This window comes from Bombus pascuorum, chromosome 7 (genome assembly GCF_905332965.1).
Source record: "Bombus pascuorum chromosome 7, iyBomPasc1.1, whole genome shotgun sequence".
NCBI classification, from domain to species: Eukaryota; Metazoa; Arthropoda; class Insecta; order Hymenoptera; family Apidae; genus Bombus; species Bombus pascuorum.
In genome coordinates, this window is record NC_083494.1 from 12,976,311 (window position 1) to 13,000,769 (window position 24,459).

Below are 24,459 nucleotides of genomic sequence, written 5' to 3' on the forward strand. Positions count from 1 at the left end.
GATAATCTTGTGAGGCGTCCCTTTTAGAGATAAACTGTATGATATTTGCGAAATCTATAAGTGTAAATCACGTAAAGTTCCTGTGATTTCTTATCCATCGATAATACGATAATTTTATCGATCGTCGCCTTAATATTTAATTTTGATCAATCGATATATTTCGCGATTGATAACAAATACATTAATACATTATCGCAAATTATTCTAAATGCAAATGTATTAATCACGCTTATGGACTGCCAAAGTAAACATTTTCTATATTGTTTTGTGCAAATATTTTTATCAAGTTTTGTAAAATAAAATATTAGCAAATGCAAAAATGGAAACGAGAATGTTCTTTTTTCATAATGTGATCTTCGTAACGTAATTTTATTTTATCTTATTCGTCCCTTGCCGATCAAATCTAATAAAATGATTACACTATAAATATTTGTACAAATTCACATTTTTGCAAATACTGATAGACAAGTGAAAGTTCAGTGCAAATGTACTTTATCTTAAAAATATTGTATGATGCGTTTCGATCTTGTCGTGTGTTCACACGAATCGCTAAATTCCATCAGATACAAGAATTTAAAAAAGAAATTAATTTTAAGCTGCAGTTACGTTATTTACCATAAAAACTATTATCCTATTTGAAATTGTAAATTATAAGAAACTTGTATATTTAATATAACCATCTCATTAAATGTATTTTTTCTCTACATTCTCAAAGTTTCCTTTGATTTTATAAATGTCTTGAATGATTCCATATATTAGATTCAGATTTTGATCAATTTCTTATCTAATTTATCTCTATATCTTTTCATCAAGTTTTTAAGTCGAAAGATTACATACATATTTATATAACAGTTAGCTGTTTTTAACGAGTATACTCGTCATAAAGAAATGGCAATATTTTGTATTACGACGAGTCCTGTTAGTAATAAAATTAAAATGTAAAATAGTCATTTCATTGCAACTAAATTCTATATTGTAACAGCCACACGTACTCTGTGTTTGACGAGTATACTCGTCGTCGCTCACTTTTCACCACACGTTTTAGGTACACGCTTCTCAAACAGGTCGCAATATTTTGACAATTTCGTATGCACCAACCTAATATGTACTTTCGCGAGCAAATAAGTATTTCCTGTATAATACTTCTCCTCTTAGGCAAAAGCCCAAAAGTTGCCATAGTTTTAGAGATAGATTATATAACGCAGAGTAATATAACAGAGTGAATAAGAGGGGAGGTGGATACATAAGAAAAGAGTTTAGATAGATATAGACAAGCAAAAGAGTTTAGGGTTTAGTTAGATAGATATAAGGGAGGAGGTAATAAGGGGATAACGCCATAAGACTGAGAAAATGTAAAAAGCGTGATAGGTAAACGAGATGCAAAACCGAAAACTCGTCCAAAGTCGAAAGGCACGGACTAAATAAAAATAAAATAATAAATGATAAATAATAATAATACTTCTCCTCTTACGCAGCGTTGTAACTCAATAAATCGACAGAAATAAACACGGCGTTTGCGGATACCATGGCACCTCGTGCCGAATTTTTTCTCCATCGATCGGCGTATAATTCGATCCTGTTTACCCGCAGATTCGCGGTCACGTTACCCGTCAGATGACCACGAGAGACATTCGATCTCGGTACGATTGATTCTCGATTTCTCGTGTTTCATCGGTCACCGTTGTCACCTGTCGCCGTAAGAGCCAGCCGCCAGGATATATTCGATTCGCCAGGTTTCGCGCGTGAACGCCGCGGGAACCACCGTCGTATCTGGTGAGAAATAAAACGGGCAAACATTCGTTTCTTTGCCAACGATCGATCATGAACATCGAGGGTAAGATCGCGCTCGTCACCGGCGGGGCGAACGGAATCGGCTTCTGCGCCGCCCGAAAACTCCTTCGAAATGGAGCGAAGGTAATAAAACTTAATAAATTGTATCAACGATGGTTATATAGTACATCCAGAGAGTTTCGATTCTTAATTTCGTTATGTTTTTTCGCTCATTTTCCACGCAATTATATTTTTCTAACGTTAGGAGATATCCTAAGTTTCAAGAAAATATGGAAACATAGTTATTGGTGCGCATAGCTTGCCTGCTCGATTCTATATTGAGTATCATCTTTGATCGTACAAATCATGTTTGTTGCTAGAACGAAAGCGAGATTGAAATATAGAAAGTTGTTGAAAATTGTATCAGCGTTAAGAATCGAAATCCTCATAATCTGATTATTCGTCTTAATCCATTTAGAAGCAATAGCTTATGTAATGTTACGCACACATATAGCAGCATTTTGATTGCCCCAAGTGATTAATCACGATCAATTAAAATATACAGTAGATAATAGATTAATTTTAAGATCGTGGCCAAAGTGTTCCGTAGGATTGCAAGTAGCTTTGTACGTAGGTGCAAACCTTTATTGAGAAATGACACACAAGTGGCGCGCAATTAACTTGATTTTTGATTTTTACCAAGTCCCCTATTCATCTGAAAGAATGTGTTCTAAAATTAGTATAGAGAAAGATATGTATCTGTGTATAATTCCAACTATAAATGATTATATCGATAAATACCAGATAAGAGTTTTTTCTCGATCTTATCTGAAAGTTTGGTGATAATATTCAAAAAGAAAATATAAGATTAGCTTATCGATCGATCAGGTAAATATCGTAAGAATACTACACGTCTAAAATCAGGACTTGGAAGAGATTTTTGAAAACAGTACGAAGGGCTACCCTAAGAGTTCGTACAAATTCTTCACCTCTGCTTCGAAAATAACGAATTCCATGGGGAAGTCGCGAGGATCGTTGAGATTTTAATTCTTTTGGAATAACGTTCCAATCGGTAACCCTAGAAGACTGAGATTGTCGATCGACAAGCTGACTCCTGGGAGGAGAAGAAGAAAGTCAATTGGGGGTAAACATGATTTTCAAGCGACTACATCGGCAATCACAGTCATTCGGATCACAGTTCAATTTCAAAGTCAAGTTCATCCGTAGAGTCTATTTCTGACTTCGTACACGAATTTTTAATTCAAAATTGAGTTAAAAGACTCGATCATACACGTGTTCCGATTAGACAAGATTGAGTGGTCCTTCTGTCCCTACCAATCTTTTTCCATCCAATTTTTTCAAATTCGTATGGACATAGAAGTGTTGTATGGTAAATGTCCAAATTCTCTGAGCAAACCAGTCGAGTGTGATAAGTGTACTTTTATGTATTTTAGACGGTAGCTCTGTTGGATCTAAACGATTCCGGTGGTGAGAGCGCAGCCGCTGAATTGAACAACGAGTTTGGCAAAGACCGTGCCATCTTCATCGCCTGCGATGTGTCGAAGAGCGAAAAACTTAAAGGTACTTGCAAATTATTAAAGTTTTCTTTATTCTTGATAAGATTTAGATTGCTTAAATACGATTATCGCAGTCGTAAGAAACTAGAACACACAACAAAAGGAATAATCATAATTAGCGATACATCTCGAAAACATGTTCCAGCATAATACTGAAATAAATCTATATAAGCTAGAGCCGATGGAACGATCGTTTTCTTCTAAATCAATGTTGTCAAACAAACGACGATCACAATAGAAAATTTCGTCAAGATGATTGTTACATAATATAGTTCAAAGTCAATTATCACGAATGAAATGATAAAAAGATAAATGATAATTTATATATGATACTTAAGTAGTTTTTATGTATTTGTGTATATCTAGATATTTTTTGCTCATTAGTATAAACATGATTCAATTTGTAATAAAATTTGCATTTTACAAATCCATATGTGTTCCTAATGTTTATCGACTGTAGAAGTGTAGGTGTTTATGTCCAATAATTCATTGATACACTACTTTTTTAATTAACCTTTATATAGCGTTGTAATACATAATATTTATCATTAAATTTAATTTATACGCAGAATCGTTCAAAAAAGTTATCGACCTGTACGAGACACTAGATATTCTCGTAAACATCGCGGGCATTATGGACGACGCGGATTGGGAAATAATGGTCGATGTCAACTACGTAAGAGATTTCTTTGTCCTGCATACAAATATTATATAAATTAATAAATATATATATATATATATATAACTTTTGCTACTTAAGGTGATAAGGTGACTAAAAAATATTTCTACGTCTATCGATATTTCTTATAATTGGGTACTTGATATGAGAAGATACATGTCATCTGAATTCATTTACATAATTAACAAGAAGTATGTAAATACGGAGTTTCTTCCTTAAGTCTTTGAACTTATTCAAATAGCTTATTCAAATTATTGAAAGTCCAGCAGCTCTTCAATGGCATTCGTTTAACTATACCAATACGTAAAAGCAAAAGACAAACAATCGTGATAATAATCTCAGCCGTGATGATATGAGTTATTTGCATCGTTGATAGCCTTTAAGGATTAATACCGTTTTATTTGGCGCTGGTAGAAAGGCATCGTTCATGGAACTATCTTGGGATTGCATATTATGGGGAAGTATAAGGGTGGCAGTGGTGGAGTCATCGTAAACATGTCCTCTGTAGCTGGCCTCGAGGGCATCCCTATAGCGCCAATTTATGGAGGGACGCAGTACGCCATTGTTGGTTTCACTCAGTCGCTGAAGGTAAAAAAGTAAAAAAAAGAAATTCTCATTTGAGTAGCAATAACAAAAAATGAAAATTTAATATACATGAAAATACTTTGCACTTTATTTTGCTTTTATATCTCGTACTCAATACAAAGGTATTTCAAAAATGTCTAGCAATATTCTGGATACTTTTTGAACATATTTTCTGAAAGCTTCGCGATACCTTCCAAGTTAAAACAAACATAAAATTGAAATTTTTAAGATGTCCCAGAAAATGTATTTTTCCCAGTTGTGACACTTTTAAAATAAAATAGAACATACGCATCTACGCAAGAAGCTTTTGTAATTTCTATGTACATATGTAAGTGCGTATCTTCTTAAAGGAGTGAAAAAATATTCTCACAATTGCCATTTCTGTGGATAAGATTTCTGAAAGAAAACATTTCATTCTTCAACGTAGCATTACTATGAGAAAACTGGCATCCGTATGCTGACGATATGCCCTGGATTAACGACCACAGCTATGGCTGCCAGATTTATGTCCTCCAAAGAACACGCTATGGATCTTCTCGACGAAGAAACCGCGGCTATGGCAATGGCCACTATGCAGAAACAACCGTAAGCAGAGAGTACAATTTTCCACATTAAAATTCCATGGATTTTTTGAAAAAACAGCTTCATAAGTTTATTTGCAATACATTTCTAATAATTACATTAATTAATACATTTGTTATACATTTCTAATCTCCAATTCTTCAATTTTTAATTTTATACAAAATTATCGTACAACAAAATCATTTATTTTGTCGTTGTAGATGAAGTAACTTAAGAAAATCTTAATAAAACTTTCAACGTTTACAACTTTCGTTGAAAATAATATCACATAAATTTGACTATTTGTCACTCGGATCGAATCGACATTCTTTTAGATATAATACGATATATCTGTTTAAGGTTTAGTAATTTCCTGTTCTTCGCGTATCGTTCCAATTCTATTGAAAGTAAATTATGTATATCTTATTTAAAATTGCTTTCTCTTTACTGATTTTTCATTTTCCATTCATACTAGACACTGACATATAATTGTTTGGTGTTCTTAAAATATTTACTTAATATGTAAATAGCAATATTTAAAATACTAGCAAACTATAATTTGGTTCTGAAAAAATATGGATTATATTTTATCTTATCTTATCCTACTATATCTAAAGGAATAGATTATCATTGTTCGATTAATTATTTCACATGTTAATTTCAATGTACACGTAATATATTAACTCGTCTGATTCCATTAGAAAATGCATCTATTTGAATGAAATAATATTTGTTGACAGGCCTGAACATGTAGCCACTGCTATTATCCAATTAATCGAACACGGAAAGAACGGCGCCATTTACGTCATCGAAAACAATCAACCTGCATATGCGATCGAAATTCCTAGTTATAGCGCCTTAAAAGTCCCTATATAAACATTAATGTAACCAAGGAGGCAAATCTAGTTAAAATATTATCAGATACTAATTTCACTTTTCGATAGCGAAGACCGGTTGAATTCGATTGCTCCTTTCCTTTTCTTTCTTTTTTTATTAAAAATTTATATTAATAATATTTTCGTTATATATATTTAGTTATTAAGTAAAATAATTAAGTTGAAACTTTGCCAATATTTGAATGACTTGTAAACGCGCGTTTTTTGCACGCCATCTTTGTGACGTCACGATTCTCTATATATGGTGTACTTTCATGTACATATATGACCGTGCTTTGAGATACAGTTATATATTTAAAGTAAGTTTAAAAAATCCAAGCTAGCGCCGTTATATACGTAAGTTCAGTACGTGTTTCTTTTTAATTTTTAATCTTTTTAATTTCTAATTTTGCTTGTAATTTTCTTCTTAATTAACGTTTCAGGAAAAAAAATATATATTGATAATTATTGCTTCTTGAATCTCTTAACATAATCAATTCGATATGTACAGCAAACGAATCATGATTCACGCAGATATTTCATATTTACTATTTTGTAAGTGTTATTATTTGATTATATATATATATATAATATTTATGCAAGTTCGTATTATTGGATATATAATTGAAAGAATATAATCTAGGTAAAGAATTATTTTACCTAGCAAATAGTATAACGAGTACTATAAGTACTTTGAATGTTTTATATATCTTTGCATATTATGAGCATTCTGTATGTGTATTTTCTTTTCTCATAATTTTCCATAATTTAAGAAAGGAGCTAATCATATATTCTGGTATTCAGACACCCGTGATTCCCATAATTTATTGATACTTTAAATACTCTTATCTTTATTGCAAATAAAAAGCAGATGTTAGGCAAACCTTTTGCAATTCTTCTTCTTAATATTAAGATATAAAATACGACGATGTAAATTGTCTGAAAAAGTGTTGTGGACGAAATGTTGCATTGTTGCAAATTTATAACAAATCTTACCGATCAATACAAAATTATAGTTAGAAGGGCAATAAATATAATTTACGTTAATAATTATTTATTTATTATATAACGTTCGAAATGTCTCTGTGTGTTACAACTACAAGTAACAGCGTGATATAATGTACATTATAATTACAATTAAAACAGAAGAAGAAAAGAATATATAAAAGCATAAAACGATGGAAATACATTTTAACTTTACGCAATTTACTTTTATCAAATGGTTATTCTTGTTACGAAAGGCGCGTGTAAGATCAGATCCAAAAGAAATAGGAGAGATTATTATTACATATACAGGGCGTTAATTTTAAATCAAACATCCAAGCTATTTCTGCTGTTAAATGCTAACAGCAGCCAAAAGTGACTAATTTTATTAGACTCACACATTGCAAATAAGCAAAGACACAAAAAGGTATTCCTGTGTTCATGTTTTTCTTGTCATTTCTTGTCTTCCAATAAAAATAAGGGTAACATATCTCTGTCAAACTAAACATTTTTAGACAAAATTAACCTAATATTTTTTGGAGAAAACAAAAAACAATATCACAAAGACTGGTGTATAAAAAAAGAATATGTAAATTCACTCAAAGAAATGTGAGTGACTTTGCAGGATAGTAACTGCCAAGATAGCCTTCAATGATATCTACGAGGCTTCTTATCATTAGTCAAATTTGCTTACCTTTAGTAGTGACACAAATAACTTAAATAACTTGGATTTTCGACTTAAAATTAATCCCATGTATCTATGTTCTTACATTTATCGACATTACGTATATATATATATATATATGCTCTTTTATATAACACATTGCTCCATATTAACCTTTCCAAAACACATATTAATTTAATTTCATTTTCATTCAATAATCAGTCATTCTTTGATCGTCTACTGGAAAACCGAATATTTCGCAGAAATCACGGTAAGTGTCCATGAAAGTGATTATCGATGTTTCTCTCTTTAATTTCAGAGTAATTCGAATTTTTTCATTTTCATTTTTATTTTCAATTCTCGAGTCAGTAACTTTTTAAATCAGTTTAGATATCGACGCTGATAACTAACGATAGTTACAGTATAATCGTTATTCATATTGTAAATTATCGTTAAATAGAAAATGTTGTTTCGAATCAAATCGAAAAAAATGTTTCGTGGAAAATAGCTCCATAAGACGGAACGAGGAATCGAAAATTTGTATTTTTTCCATCCGTTGGACAATTAAATTTTTCCGTGATCTTTTTTTTTTCCACTTTATGAATAATACATTGAAAAAAAGTATAAAATACATATTCATTGATATAATCAAGAAAAGATAGGTACTAAATGATAATATGAAAATATAAGAAATACCGTAGTCTTCGACCAGCGCCACAAACGTGATCTTCTCCCACTACTTCTTGCTATCACTATCATTGCAAATCAACCAATAGGAAGGTTCTGTCGTAAATCTTATATATCTTACTTACCTTATAAAACCTTTTCAAGCAATAGACATATCGTACAGAGCTGGCGAACGAGAAATATTATTCTCACACATCGTATCGTCGTAAACAAGAATACTGAAAGTACAGTCAGCATGTAAGAGAGTGATATTTCATCATCAAGTCCAGAAGATTAATAAATTTAATTCAATGAATTATTCAAAGTCAGAACTCTGGAAGAAAAAAAGTTACACGTTCTTTGCTTAGGATCTTTTTCTCTTGTTTTCTTACTTCTTTTCTCCACGGAACAACAATGAAGAGGAAAAATTTCTTTTCAGATAATGTACAGCATACAGGACAAGACCGTTTTGATCACCGGTGGAGGTAGTGGACTCGGTTTAAATTATGCCGAGAGATTACTGCAAGATGGAGCGAAGGTAAATTTTCATAAATAAGTCATGAAAATCTTCTCTTCCTGTCACGGTCTTATCATTTCTTAAAATGATGATGTCGTTTATAGGTAGTTGCTATTATTGACTTGGAAAAATCGTCCACAGAAGTCGCAGTGTCTCAATTGGAAATGGAATTCGGCGAAGGAAGCACCAAATATTTCCCATGTGACGTAAGCAATGCTGAACAATTCGAAGGTATTTTGAAATAAACTACTATACATAGCTGTTCTCGTCACAAATATACTTTCGATTCATTCAGACGTATTTATATTCGTTTTCTGTTGTTTTTCAAAGTAACATCATTTTTCCCCTTTATTTGACTTCTCGATTTAACGTATCGATCAAATCTTTTGTTACTGATAATTGTGATTTTCCAAAAAATAACTATCCAATGAAAAGAATGTGCGAAATCAGATACAATTATCATTCACTATTTTGGAATGAATAGTTTCTTGTCGATCATTTGCTTTTATAGATTGAAATTAAATAGCTTATATACTTGTATTAAATATCCTGTAATATTTGTATATATTTTCAAATTTATTTCAAACTTGACTAATGATATACTATAACACGATAATCGTGTTTTATAACAGTGATAATGTAATTTTACTTTGCATCATTAATTGAGAATTAAGAACGGATAATTATTTATTTATTATTTCTCAGTTCATCGGGTTATAATTTACTGTAATTTTGCAGCGACTTTCAAAAAGGTTTGGGATACTCTGGGTGGCCTGGACATTCTTATTAACAATGCTGGTTTACTTAATGACTTAAAATGGCAGCAAACTATTGGCGTGAACGTTGTAAGTACAATATCACAGTCTATTGAGATGTAGAGAGAAGTAAGTTAAAGTATTCATCGACCAAGAACATTATCAATCACTTCAGCTTTATAAGCATATTCTGAAATTTGCATACTTTGTGCTGTAAAACCGAAGAAATAATATCGTTCGCTATTTATTTCACGTTAGAAAAATTATTACTTCGTATTCGCATGTTTCTTCATTATTATATATGTTATTAGAAAAATCACAACATTAATGACGTAGATAAGATAATTAATAAAAAATTTTATAAAATAAAAACTCTATAAAAAAAAGAAATGTGGTTAAGTGATTAACATTAGTTTCAAATTATATACAAGGTGATTGAAACAAATATTCTGAAAAATGCATTGGTATGTTTCATGTTGAAAAATTGAAAAATCATTTAACGTTATGACGATCGACTGGTTTCGAAGGATAGCTTCTATGATGTTTATAGAAAAACTTAATAATTTCAACTGGATATGTTATATCTCAGATGACAGCTGAAAAACCACTTCTCTAAATCTGTAAACAGACTTACTTTAGATGCTTTACTTACTACACATACTTATATATTGTTTTATATTATATACATTACGTACATTATTTACTTCTTTGTATCCTTAAATTTTCGTTTGTAGCTTAGTTATAGTAATAATTACGCTAATAATTAAGTCGTTCAGAGAAGACATTCGTGTTCTCCATAAATTGTCTCCGTCTTTTATGTCATCCTCACAATAGAATATGAATTATATACTTATGTAATGTAGCAACGAAGTTAAGTATTACAAGCATTTGATCAGTTTGTCTTTCTAGAAACTCAGTTTAGAAACTAATATGACAGCACTGTAGCGTCATTGGTGATAACATTAATTTCTAATTACTAATTTTTGATAATGTTGATTGGTAATTTCATCAATTGTTTCAATTTAAGAACGGCGTAATCCAAGGATCTTTGCTCGCTTTGGATTATATGGGCAAACACAAAGGTGGCAAAGGAGGCACCATAGTAAACATTGCATCGATCGTGGCTCTGCAAATCTTCTCTGAAATACCTATTTACTGTACCAGCAAACACACTGTCTTGGCGTTCAGCCGTTGCATACAGGTAACTATAATGCATACAGAGTGGATCGGGGCACGTAAAAAACACAACTAGAGCTGATTCAGGATTCTAAAATAAAAAAAAGGTGTTCATATAAATACATCTCCGATTTGTGACCTTTTAACGTATGACGACGTTCTTAAATAGCAGCTTGTTTTGTGTTTACCTATAATAGTTACATATTTACGTTCAATGAAATTGTTCCAATTTTCCAACAAAGCATCGTAGATCGTCGAGTTTGTTCGAACAGCTTACAATTTGTTACTATTTGTAGGCAATTTTGGTAGCCGGATTGACGGAGATTTTCAACGCTATCAACTGACGTAAACAAGAGACTCTTTAATTCCACCGTAGCTAAAAATCGAATGAATTTACTCTCTTTTGATCGAATGATTATTGATTGAATGAATCGAATAAGACGAGCACGATCTATCATCCGTTTACAACGAAATCGTTCGTTTGAGTAATTTCGCATTACAAAATAAACACAAAACTCGAAAACAAGCTGATAGTCAGTACGCGTTTATATGAATTTTTCTTTTTACTTTAACCAGCTGAATTAACGCTTATTGTCAGATTGGAAAAACGACTGATAGAGATTCGTGGCTATAACTTTTGCCAGTTTTGTCATAGGATTCATTTTCAGAAAATTAAGTATAAATTTAGAATTAACAAGTATACATTAAATACTTTGTGTCGATTCAATTTCTTATATACAAGTTATATATTGTAAGCCCTATTTAAGATAATATATATATACATATATGTATTGGTTTATTTAAGAATTTCCATTTTGTACGTCGTATTTATTATAACGTTTGTATAATAATTAATTCCAAGTAAATGTGTTACGTTTCATAACGTTTGACAGTAATTCCGTATGACAAAACAAATTTAATGCTATGTAAATGAAAGGTGGAATCTGATAAATAAGAACGTTTCATTGGATAATGAGAGTACATAGAAATACTTTTTGTAATTTCACAAGAATACTGCCTGAAAAATTTATACGTTTATATTAATTGTTTCAGGAACACTTTGACAAAACTGGCGTTCGCATTCTTGTACTTTGCCCTGGTGCCACAGCAACGTCGCTTTTGGATGAAGTGACAGAGAAATGTTTAGACTTTGTTGAAAAAAATGCTCTTAAAACAGCGATGGATTCATTGCCAGTACAATCGTAAGTACTCACCTACATATTACTCACTTTGTTTCACAGTTTTGAACATAATCTGAAGTTGTTTGAATATAGAGGAAATGAAATGATGCTCTTAATGTAATATAAATGATATTACAGAATATTGTCTTTGTTTTCATATCACCAGAACGCAACACGTAGGAAGAGGCATGATACAGTTTCTCTTGAAAGGTGAAAATGGAGCTGTCTGGGTCATTGAGAACAAACAACCACCATACGCTGTTGAATTTCCACCTTGCAAGAAAGTGGAGGTGCAGCTCTGAAGATGAATGACTAATGTTTTATAGTGTATTATTAACTTGTCCCATTTTGTACTTAAACAAGATCTCTGAAACAATTGAAATTTAAATAATGGTATGTCAAGTACTTTAACAAATTTCAAGCTACATACAAACACATATAACGCAAACGTGATGTTTTCCTTAAAATAAATAAATTATTGAAAGCGAAAGCCTACCGTTTCAGATAGATTTTTCGTATTATATGCGAAAAGCGACATTTTAAAAAATTGTAATTAGAATTGAGTATAAGAATATTGCAGAAAATAAACGCTGCTATATAATTACTTTATTAGTCACAATTATTTGGTAGAATATCGCCTTTAGAGTACAAAGTGAAAAATCCATCTGGCCAGAAACTTTTATACACCACTGTAAATCACAAAACTATTCACTCCTTCATAAGTAAAATGAAAATTAAACTTACCACTAAGTACAACTATTTCAAAGATCGTCAAAAAGTGCTAAACTACACGTCGAAGCTCCTCGCGACTCTCGTAAGCAATAAAGATCAAGGGACGACACGTGTTGCAATGGATCATCAACGCAGATAGTGAAAGATTCGTACCCTCGTTAAACATCATGGCGCGCAAGAGGTCGAAGATCGCGACACGAAAACAACTTCTTTCGTATCAGCTCGATACGAAATACTTCCAGTACAGAAACGCATCCAGTAACTACTAAGACACTGTCTGTTTCGATTTTCAACTTCAATAATTCACCTTTAGATTTTTTCGTTTCCTCCCTCTCGCACTTCTCTTTACATTCATTTATCTCTCGTTTCCCTATCTACGTAAATGAGACAATTAAAACAGCAATCATTTTATAGTGAAAATCGCGCGAGGCTGTTTCACAAACGTTTTAAGTTTACCATATCGCGTATTTGATCGACAAGTTTGACTCTTTTAAAAGGAAACCATATGGTGAAAATAATTTACAATACTCCGAGTACACGATTCCTTTCGTATTTATATCATTTTGGGCGAAAAGAAAGTGTCGGCTATTTATTTTATATTTTTCTTCGCAACAAAGGCATAATATAGTAAAATATGCAAATCAAGGATAAAAGAGTCATTGTAACGGGAGCTGCAAGTGGCTTGGGTATGACTATTAGCAAAGAACTGCTGCGAAATGGTGCATCCGTAAGTACTTGTCATCTTGATAATCATCGAGGAACTTTCTGAGAGAGCGACATGTTCGTTTGATTTTCACGAGTATGAAGAGAACCGAGTTCTTTAAGAATTCTCTGTAAGAATCGATTCAAAAGTAGCTGATACCAAAAAAAAAGGAAAAAAACTAAAACTAAAACACTTCATCATTTTATCTTACGGACTTTCTTTTTTCTCAGAAACTCTTCAATGATAATCATGGCTGCAGAAAGAAAATTAAACAAAGTTCAATATTTTAACGGAGAGTGTCAGAGATTAGAAAAGATATAAAAGATTTACACGAAACATGAATGCATGTAATTATGTGTCGTAATGGGAAATAATTGCAGGTAATAGCAATGATAGATTGCGAGGAGGTAGCTGGCAAGGAAGCGATGAACGTGCTGAACGCAGAATTCGGCCGCAATCGTGCTATATTCTTCCAGTGCGATGTCGCGAACAATTCCGAATTCGATGGTAATTATATTTTTGTACAGCATAATCTTATCATTATTGAGTACAAGTTTTCATATGCGACGTTGTCACTGACGACAATGAGTTTGATTTTGTCTGAGATTGTTAAACGTTGTTGAAGAAACTGATGCAGTGACTTTTTAAGGAATTCGTGAGAGATGGTTCGACCCCTTAAAAGGGAACTCTCTAAATACTTTGGAAGATTCTTTGGTTTTTATTTTGGTTTTCTTCCGATCTTGCTTCAAATATCGATAGTTATCCTACTTAATTCGATATATTATGTTAATTAATATGGATATGTTTTAGCACGCAAAGTTATTGCCAGGTACGGTATAAATTACAGATTATTTGGATTATTAGTATATTTATTAAAATACTCGTCAATTAATACGACAGTATATTATTGCTTAACGCTACGTTTTAATCAACCATCTAAATACTTCAGATTTACGAAAAATAATAGCGTTAAATTATGCTTGATTTGAGTAACAGATACCTTCAAGAAAGCTGTGAAGACACTCGGCGGTCTGGAGATTCTAGTGAACAATGCTGGTGTCATTAACGAGAGCGATTTCACTAAAACCATCGATGTAAACGTGGTAAGCAACAGCAAGAACAACGACGTTTGTCCGAATGTAACATTCTTGCAACAGAATAGAGAGCTTAGGATCAGAGATGACTAAAACCTTCCAAGTTTCTTTCGCACTTCTGTTATCTTGGATTCTCGATTATTTAACTAATAAATTAACAAACAAAATAGAAAGAAAAATAACGCATAAATGTAAAAGTTAAAGCTTAGGAGTTTCAGCGAAATTAAAATTAAATTAAATAAATTAAATAAACGATTTAAAATAGCTTGAATAATTATTGACTGTATATATATAAAATCTTGCGACTAAAAAAAAAAAATATCTAGCATTTCATTCAGGAAAATCTGATCGGAAACAGCGTAATGTCGATGATATCGAACGTCTTACGATTTATTGTTGCAATTCGTTAATTGAGATCGATCTGCGTAGACAGCAGTGATACGAGCGACGCTTCTAGGAATCCAACAAATGCAAAAGGACTCCGGTGGCAAAGGCGGTGTTATCGTCAATATATCGTCTGTGGCTGGTCTGTATTCTTTATCTCAGCTTCCAGTATATTCCGCTACGAAACATGCAGTGGTTAGCTTCAGCCGTTCGTTCGCGGTACGTTCTGGTTCATCGAGAAACGTCGTACACAGTTATTCTCAACTTCATGCCTCTCGACACTTCGATCCTTAATTTCGATGGTAATTTTGCAGCAACCTTATCATTACGATAGGACTGGAGTAAGGATAATAGTCCTGTGTCCCGAGCTCTCTCAAATGTCCAATGTAAAAAATTCAGCAGTAAATCTGTCGCAAGATCAACTGATACAGAAATATTTTCGAAGGTATTTTCAACGAAGTAACAATTACACAAATATTTGGTTTTGGAACTGGGCCAAAGTTTGCAAGAATTTTGACACAGCGTGTTTTTCAAATAATTAAGAAAAATATTCGCATTATATTGAAATGAGAATCTTGTATCTTTTCACGTGTCTTTGGAGAATAAGCTTGTTGCAATTGGTTGGGTTTTTTGAGAATTATAGTATTTCAAAGATGAAGAAGAACAGAATGCAGATGAGCGATGATTGATTGCACGAAGAACGCGTTGGAAGACTCTTTGAAGCTAAAATTCGAGCATTAATTACACACTTTAGCAAAGTTCGCCTAAGAATTGACGCTAACTCTCGAACTCTATCTAATATCTTTTTTATTTCTATGTCCTTCTTATTATTATCAAGCCACTTTATTGTATCAGAGTGGACAGCGTGGCGCACGGACTGGTTTACGTGGTGAGATGCGCTCAGAACGGAAGTATATGGATCAGCGAGGATGGAAAACCCGTCTACGAGATACAATTGTTCGACAGCCTACCGCAAAAGCATAATGATTCTATATTGGAAGAAAACGAGCGTAAAATGCAAATAGATTAAGTCACTGAATTCTGTAAATAGACGTTATTAATATTTTATGCGCATGATGTATATATTATTCTGTATGTATTATTCTTACTCATGGAGTTTTTTATGTTTGCATAATTTACGATAGAAGTGTCTGAATGTAATAAATAAATGGCATAAATAATAAGCAGAATACGCGTTTGTAATCGACTTGACAAATCAAACTACACGAGGAAAAGAAAAAAACGATATTGAAAGTTTTCGTAGGTTTTCCTATTATTTACATATTTAATACGTCATCTTTTTCTTTCATTATTTTATTTATATTATCGCAAACCCAAAGCGGATTGCGTTCAAAGATTGGCGTCGTTCGAAATGAACATCGTGGTATAAAATTTTAAGTTGGTCTAGATTTACACATCTAACAAATACATATACACGCTTATCTGTTTATTTAAACAAGAACAGATTTAATTTAACTTACTTATATCTCGTTTCAATAACTATGAATTTCACACAACTTACTTGATTTATAAAATCCTCGTATTGAACAAGTTAAGAAAGCATACATCAAACAAGAACAGAAAAGGAAGTAATTATGTCGGATATGACTATCGACTTCTTCGCATGTCAGTTACACTATAGATAAATCAACTTTCTACGATCGAAAAAATTCACGCCAGTTGATGTGGCAACATCATCGTGTGGCAACATAATAAACAACGTGTATCTCAAATATTCAAGTTAATTTAGTTTTAGATACGTAAAATCGTAGAGTTATACTATAGAACTGGGCACGACCCGATTCCTCGTACAAAAGACTATAGAATAATAGATATAATAAAACAAAATGTTTCCATTCTCGATTACGTTTCCGAGGAAATACAGTTTGAACGTGTTCAGTTAAGAATTGACCTAATATGCGAGTACGACAACTTTTCAAATTTTTCTCGGAGAAAAAACGTCTTGTGAAAAAATTGTATTTTACGTTTTCAATTTATTTTCACATGTACAACAAACTGCTATCGATTATTTAATTTTACCTAGTCAGGAATTAGCCACGTTCCTGTAGACTCGATAAATTTTCAAAGTCCATTTGCCCGAAAACTAAGCCGAGAATAAAACAATTTTATTTTATATTCTTTTCTTATTTGTTTAAAAGGAATCACGTTTAGTCGCTTTTACGTGCTAGTCGATGGTGACTTGCATGAAGGAGAAGTCTATAGTCTACACCTACAATTCGTAATTTATTTCCTGATATTGTTAATGGGTAAATTATTATTCAAGAAGTTTATCGTTTTTAGTTATGTGATTAGTATTTGATTTGTCTAAAAACGCGCGATATGCTTCACAGTTTATTTATCACAGGAATATGGCATTGGCAGTCGTAAATTGCAAAATAAATTTAAAACAGTAATGCTTGCAACATTATCGATACCTTTACTCTTTACTCCTTAATGTACGGAGTTGATCAATACATCTTCTCTTCGTTTTATGAGTATTATTAGTAACTACTGTACTAAATATTTCTTATTATGTTCGTAACAGTCATCTATCTTAAACTATTATACTGTACGTCCATACTATTCATTCGTATATTCAATATTTATAAAATTATAATGGTTTTCCGTACCATACTAACAGTTTTAATTCTCTTCTGTTGGAATTGAAAAATTGAACGATTAAAAATCGAAAGATCAACGAGGCTAAGCTGTGATGTATTTCTTCCGACCGATCTTCATTTATAAAAAGAAAAATAAATAAGTAGATAACTCTCCAAGTCTTTAAAAAGAAAAATAATGATTCACGCCAATAAAAATTTCATTTTCTGCGTCAAATTCCCCACGAAATTATGATACGTTCAGCTTGAGAACCCTCAAAGATTTACGCTTCGCGGGAGTAAAAATATGTTTTTGGGCATTAGCGGTTACGGTATTTTCTTATCAAGGACCACTGGAAACTCGATTGATCGAGAGACCATGGGTCTCTTGAACTTTGATTCGAATCTTTTATCTTACAGAGAGAAAAAAAAGACCAACAGCTCTGAGAGATTGCTGCTTGGCCCCGTTCCTTTCTACGTTTCCTCGCATACTAACTATGCAAATATATACATAATATAATATGTATCGCTGATAAAGGTGATGACTATGTATGTTCACGTAGTTACATGCAAACGATTCTTAGGTAACAGATAATTCGTTTGCGAAATATTAGAAAATGTGTACAAAACGGTCTTACCAGGTCGAACGAATGATAACCTGATAATATTCTGCTTAATATAATATCTACGTCTATAGTTACAAATTGCTTCGTCAGCCATAGAAGGTGGTTTCGGATAATATTCTTTGAATGGCATAGACATATCTACGTACATATATGATACAGAAAAGAGTCTGTGCAGATTCAGAATCAATTGCCATCTGACATTTTACTTAAACTTGTTCCTTTTAGAATTCTTTTTCGATTAGCTATATCATGGACAATGAAAATTTCATTTAAAAAATATTATTAAATTGTCATTTTATAATTCCAAGATCGAGGTCTTTTTCCAATTGCACGTGAAATTTTCTTGAGAATGTTAAGAAAATTTTACTTCGTTCAGTGTAGAATTCAAACACTTGTCTGATCAGTTAAATGCCAAACGATAAAAATGCTGATAATTTATTTACGAACATTATTTTTAAAAGTAATTTCGACGGTAAAATCAAAGAAACGCAAAGTACAGTACTTCGTTCGTCATTATTCTAAAATGATAAGCTCGAAAAAATACGCGTAAAGAACTGAATTGTTCTTATTTGTATTCTTGAGACGTATGATTTATATTTATCTATTTCTGCAGCTTTCAAAGTATTTTCAATCGATATAAGGATCTCTATTGAATGTTAGTAAACGATTGTTGTTATTGTTACTGTAAATGGCGCATTGTAAAATTTATGATTATTCATATTTTGAAAAATTCGTTTTTAAATCCGCAGAGTCTAAATCTTCATTCAAAATTAGAACCTTCGTTCGTCTAATACTTTCAATCGATTCTGCAATAATATCGTAACAATGCGATCAAATTCGTCAGTCGAAATCATTGCTTTTTTTTTAAATTTTGGTGGAAGAAATAAAATATGTGAAAATTAAAGGAAAGAGGAAGATAAAGAAAATACAAGGAAAGTTAAATCAAACAAAAGTAAGGAAACTAAGAGAAATTAAATATTAAGATAAAAGAGAAAGTATAATGGAGAGAACTGAAGATTAATTTAAATTAATTATTTTATTTGAAAAATTAATTTAATTTAATGGACTGAAAAACAGAAAAGGAATCGTTGAAAAGTAAACTATAATAAAAAGGATGAAACAGAAAAGAAGAAGGAAAGAAAGAGAAAAGGGAAGAAGAAGAAAAAGAGAATGCGTTGTTTCTAGTTTGTTATTCGGAGTAAAGTTCACCGCCAACCGAATAATACCGGATTCGCGATGCGCCTTTAAAACGCGTGGTTTCGCCGTGATTTATCACAACTTCGCCGAGACGAACACATTAAATGCACTTTTTTCGCGATAACAGACCTCGAAGCACGAGCTGCGCGTACGTCGACACTTTATCGCAGCTGCGCGCCACACGACACCGCGCAACTATGTTTTCCAAGGCTGTAGTCCCAACCATATCCGGCGAAACGACAGTTTAAGGCTTTTGCGACGAAAAGAAAAGCCGAACCAAGAATAAAAAAGGAAGATAATAATAAGACGAATAGTGAAATTTAGAATAATGTAATTCTTCTCAAAAGTCACTTTATCCTCTGTCCTTATTTTAATAAGAATTATACAGTCGAACCTTGATGACTCGATCCTCTATACTCTATAGGACTGTAATGTCGTTCATTTTCTTCCTCTACAAGTCAGAATACACTGACTCGTCGCAAAACTAATTTGAACGCTTACCTTAGAAAACTGTTACATTCATATTGTGTTGCGATATATAAAATATTTTCAAATTTAATTCACCAGATTGGAAAGTAATCCTAAAGCAAACTAATAATCCGTTTGCAATGTACAAACGGTAACAAACTATCATATTTTTTTTCCTAAAGCTCTCTTACTTGAAAAACTCGATAAAACAACAGTCTCGGTGACTGAAAGATTTCGTATTCCCCTTGAGATTCGAGTTATCAAGATTCAACAGTATTACAGATTGTCCCTTTCACTTCCTTTTTTTCTCGTATAACAAACAAATGTAAAGTCAGAGATTGAAAAAAATCATTGATAAATCAAGTTTAGTACATCAAAAAATATCAAATGACGCACTTACATGAGATTTCCCCTAATCGCCCTTCCTTCGCAGTCCATCAAAGTTCAACGATGAATCGAGGAAAGTGGATAGGCGCCGAGATCTGTGGGAATTACCAATGATATAAGAGAGATGGATGGGTCATAGAATTTGTATCATGAGACCACTGCACCATAATTGCATTTACAGAATCGACAACACGCATGAAGTAATCTAGCATCGATATCACACGACGTTCCTACATTTAACACTTTATTTCGTGATTTTTCTGTTCTCGCGAAATTCCTGTGAAAGAATGATGTAACTGTACGATAAAGAATCTAGTGAAGAATGTGCAACGTATTTTGTTTAATCTCTAAAACTGTTATGATTATTATTTATTATAATTATTATAATTTATTATAATTACGATTAATTGATATTATGATTAATATTATCGCAACAGAAATACTCTCTTGTTTATATATATATATGTATATATACTATTATAATTTAATTATAATGCCTTTGAGAAGATAGTGTAGTCGTATCGTATAATTGTAATTTAAATACGGATATAAATGTAAATTTTATAATACCAAGTATACACATAAATTTCATTTTTGCAAGTCCTCTAGTGGCTTTTCCAATTTTCCAAGACCTTTCAACAAAATTTGATAATTGAAAAGGATTTATGATAATTTATATATTTTCAATAGAATCCACAATTTAACATGTAGACTTTTATATAGATATTGAACTTTATTAATCCTAATACATAAACAAATATACTACTACTACAATAATATTATACTAATTTTATGTTACAATATCAATTTACGTTTACATCATAACCTAAAAAGCATTAAAGGACAAAATTAATAATTTGAAAGATATCCAAAGTATCATTACAAAACATTTATACCCGTAATACAGAAATATAACTACCAAATTAATAATAAAATACAACGAATTCAATTAAAAATGTTACCTTCGATTGTAGTTAACTAAAATTCTTATTAGCACATCATTCACTGATATATCTTTTACCTGACGCATACGATTAAAACTGCGTATACAACACAGAAGAAATCGTGTTTATCGATGGACTGCAATCATCGAAATATAGTTTAATTGGGTTTATCGCAAGAGCAGACGCCGCCACTGCGTTGAAATTCCTTTCCGAGCGATCAGCGAATGCACGATAAGAGATCCCGGCTGAATTAATTGCTTTCGATGGGAAGGGTTAATTAGAGAAGCTATCGAGTGTTCGCGATTCGTCGTCGTCCATTGTGGATAGACGTGGCGAGAGGAGAGAAACAGTCGGCCCCCTGTTATCCATCTAATCACGGGGCATCCTCCAAGATAAAAATCCAAGACTTGGCTTATAAATACCATCAGCAAAGACCGATCGAACTTTAGTATGCTGAGACACGTTGACTCCGTCTTGTGGCCTCTAATTCTTTATAAACGTTATCTCGTGTGTCCGATTCTCTTGCGATTTCCTTTAGACAAAAATGGGTACGTTTTAAAGCGTACTTTTAAAGTGAATAAATAAAATAGATAAAGAAGAATACCATTTACTCGAATGATTTCAGTTTGAAAAATGAATAAAAGATGCTATTATTTTGCTTAAAATTTCTCGCCTTAATAAATTTCAAATTAATTTTTCTTGATAATTAGTTAATTAAATAATTTTGAATAATTGGGTTGAATTAAATCGAAGGATTCTTGAATTGATTTTTCAGTATATGGTGAATACTTTTTGTTTATATGAAAAAAGCTATTATTAAATGGAAGAAGAAACGAGTTGTCACACAATAGAGTGTCATTATTAAAGTGGCAATTTCATCTTCGAATATTTCAATACTTTAAAAATATTTCATTTGAACATTCTAATATTAAAACTCTTATTTATGAAAGTTTAGCTGTTACGTAAACGTAAAATAATATTTTTAATGGCGCGTGAATTTTACAGAGAATGAAAACACAACAAGAAGCAGACGATCTTCCTCGTCTGAGAAGACGATAAATGGGCTGGTTTCTGGAAAAAATGTGCTTATCACCGGCGGCGCTGCAGGTTTAGGGAATGCGTTTATGAATCATTTTTTGAAACACGGTACAAACGTAAGTGTGTTCGTAAATCGATCCCAGAAATAACATCAAATTTTAAAAGTATTTTATCATTTAAATGAAATCGGTTTTTAGAAAATAACTATATTAGATATTGATGCTGAAACCGGAAAGCGAATAGAATCGAGCGTAGAAAAGTCCTATGGGGAAAAAAAGGTGCACTTTATCCATGTCGACGTCTCCAATTACGAACTTATGGCTGGTGAGCATCAAATACAGTATCATACACAGTAATAATTGATTAGATAACACGTTAATAAGTTCTTACGAGTTTCTGAAATATAACTGATAAAATATATACGATAGATGCAAACTGATTGACTGGACCTTGATCTAAAAAAAACATAAATATTTTGATTTTAGAAACCGTCTGATTATGATATATGTTATGAATTACCTGCGTGTTTTTTTTTTTTCTTTTTATTATATATTAATTTTTATTCGTTTTTCGATTACAGCGGCTTTTGAGGAAGCTTTGAATTTCATGAACGATATCGATATTGTTGTAAATAATGCCGGTATCTTGGACGAACGACGATGGGAAAAAGAAATAGCGGTTAATATTGTAAGTAATGAAAGACTCTAATTTTTTATTTGCGTTTGTTTTAATCAAAAAGTATTCTATTGTTTCTCGATCGTGTCAGGGAGGAATGGTTTGCACCGCATTACTGGCTGCAAAATATTTGAGCAAAGATCAACTTGGACACGGAGGAACTTTAGTAAATATTAGTCAACATATAGATATTAAAAGCACTGCTCAACTTCCGATTTACACAGCCACCAAACATGCTATCATTGGTCTTTCACAATCCTTAGCGGTAAGATATTTATTTGACTGAACTAATCCAATGATATACATATCGTAGTTTTAAAAGTACTATCGTTAAAATATTTGTTATTATTATTAGTTGTTATTATAAAAAAAAAAGAAAAAAGAAAAATGATTAAAAAAAAGAAAGGAAAAGGAGAAAGAACAAATTTCTATCTCAATAATTCTTGAATAGTTATAAAAAATTGATTTATCATTAAATATCATTCATTCTCAATACCTTGATTTGTTTTTTATTTCGTATATCGTTTGCTTTCCTTCAGAAATTATAATCAGCCTACAAAACACACGACATCACAAACTGCAAATTTGATTAAATAAAAAAACAAATGTAAATCTACTTTAGGATTCTTACCAGTACGAGAAGACTGGTGTTCGTGTGATAACTCTGTGTCCTGGTCTGACAGAAACCGCTCTCACAGTGAACAGTCCAAACAGATTACTTTCTCGTGTTATGAAGGCGGACTTTGTAAAAAATCTCGAACAGCTGTCGATACAAACGTGAGTCCTTTGCCATAAAAATTTTATTTTGAAAATTAACAGAACTAATTTTCATGACTAAATCTGTGTTTCTTCTTACAATTAGTCCGTATGTGGTAGCTCAGGGTTTAATGTCGATACTGAGAATCGCAGAATCCGGTACCATATGGGTGATTGAAAATGGTCGGTCTCCATATGAGGTCTATGTTCCAAATCCACGTAGTTTGCGACGTACTTACAAAAACAATTTCACGCTGGCTGAAACCAAGGTAATTACAAAAGGTCGACCTATTAGGGAAGTCTGTGACAATACACGAACAGGTCTGATGACCTGCGCTTGACGGCACGATGGCGAAACATCTTTGATCATGATGATCTTGCGCGATATTCAAGAAGCTCTCAGACTGGGACCACTACGATATGTTGTCGTCTTGCCTGAAAAATTCTCTTGTAGTAACATACGTGGAGAATTTCGAATGGAAAATTTGTCGATGGTCGACGGAAACTATCAAATTGCATATTTTTCGATCACTTGAAAAATTGTCGAGGAAAAGAGGTTCAAGCTGCAGACTGCTTGGTATTTGTTAGTCATTGATACAATGTTAAGTATTTATACAGATAGTCATACATATATACTCAATGTTTTGTACATAAAATCAGCGTGACCATATTTAAGAGGTTTCTTAAATAATTACAATTATTGACAATAATGATATTTGTTTTGTAATATGATCAAGTCTTTTTTTATTTCTTCAACCTTTGTTCAATAATGTCAATTTACAAATGCTTTTTCATGTTATCATTTCTCGTTTTTTGACAAGCAATTTGTTCATTCAATACGAAAAACGCAATGATAATTGACAAATAT

At 32.1% G+C, this 24,459-nt stretch overlaps 3 protein-coding genes across 4 annotated transcripts; all 3 read left to right on the top strand.

The window, feature by feature from the left end:
* Positions 1 to 1,733: 1,733 nt before the first annotated feature.
* On the top strand, positions 1,734 to 12,599 carry LOC132909114 (uncharacterized). The gene is made up of 12 exons (XM_060963704.1): positions 1,734 to 1,914; positions 3,225 to 3,351; positions 3,917 to 4,023; positions 4,441 to 4,614; positions 5,039 to 5,196; positions 5,913 to 6,045; positions 8,801 to 8,899; positions 8,983 to 9,109; positions 9,617 to 9,723; positions 10,661 to 10,834; positions 11,863 to 12,011; positions 12,157 to 12,599. The coding sequence occupies exons 1-12, from the start codon at positions 1,822 to 1,824 to the stop codon at positions 12,290 to 12,292; spliced, it is 1,584 nt and encodes a 527-aa protein (XP_060819687.1). The 5' UTR covers positions 1,734 to 1,821; the 3' UTR covers positions 12,293 to 12,599.
* A 102-nt stretch (positions 12,600 to 12,701) lies between these two features.
* LOC132908734 (15-hydroxyprostaglandin dehydrogenase [NAD(+)]-like) lies at positions 12,702 to 16,106 on the top strand. The gene is made up of 6 exons (XM_060963012.1): positions 12,702 to 13,449; positions 13,806 to 13,932; positions 14,422 to 14,528; positions 14,949 to 15,122; positions 15,218 to 15,348; positions 15,759 to 16,106. Exons 1-6 carry the CDS (start codon positions 13,357 to 13,359, stop codon positions 15,931 to 15,933), a joined length of 807 nt encoding a protein of 268 aa, XP_060818995.1. The 5' UTR covers positions 12,702 to 13,356; the 3' UTR covers positions 15,934 to 16,106.
* Positions 14,446 to 24,323, top strand: LOC132908726 (15-hydroxyprostaglandin dehydrogenase [NAD(+)]-like). Of its 2 annotated transcripts, none has more exons than XM_060962999.1 (7): positions 14,446 to 14,454; positions 22,150 to 22,276; positions 22,358 to 22,484; positions 22,741 to 22,847; positions 22,927 to 23,100; positions 23,458 to 23,612; positions 23,698 to 24,323. In XM_060962999.1, exons 2-7 carry the CDS (start codon positions 22,247 to 22,249, stop codon positions 23,930 to 23,932), a joined length of 828 nt encoding a protein of 275 aa, XP_060818982.1. In that variant the 5' UTR covers positions 14,446 to 14,454; positions 22,150 to 22,246; the 3' UTR covers positions 23,933 to 24,323. The 2 variants fall into 2 exon arrangements, with proteins under 2 accessions (XP_060818982.1, XP_060818981.1); XM_060962998.1 differs by lacking the exon at positions 14,446 to 14,454 and adding an exon at positions 21,548 to 21,670 and having other exon boundaries at positions 22,128 to 22,276.
* Positions 24,324 to 24,459: the final 136 nt, after the last annotated feature.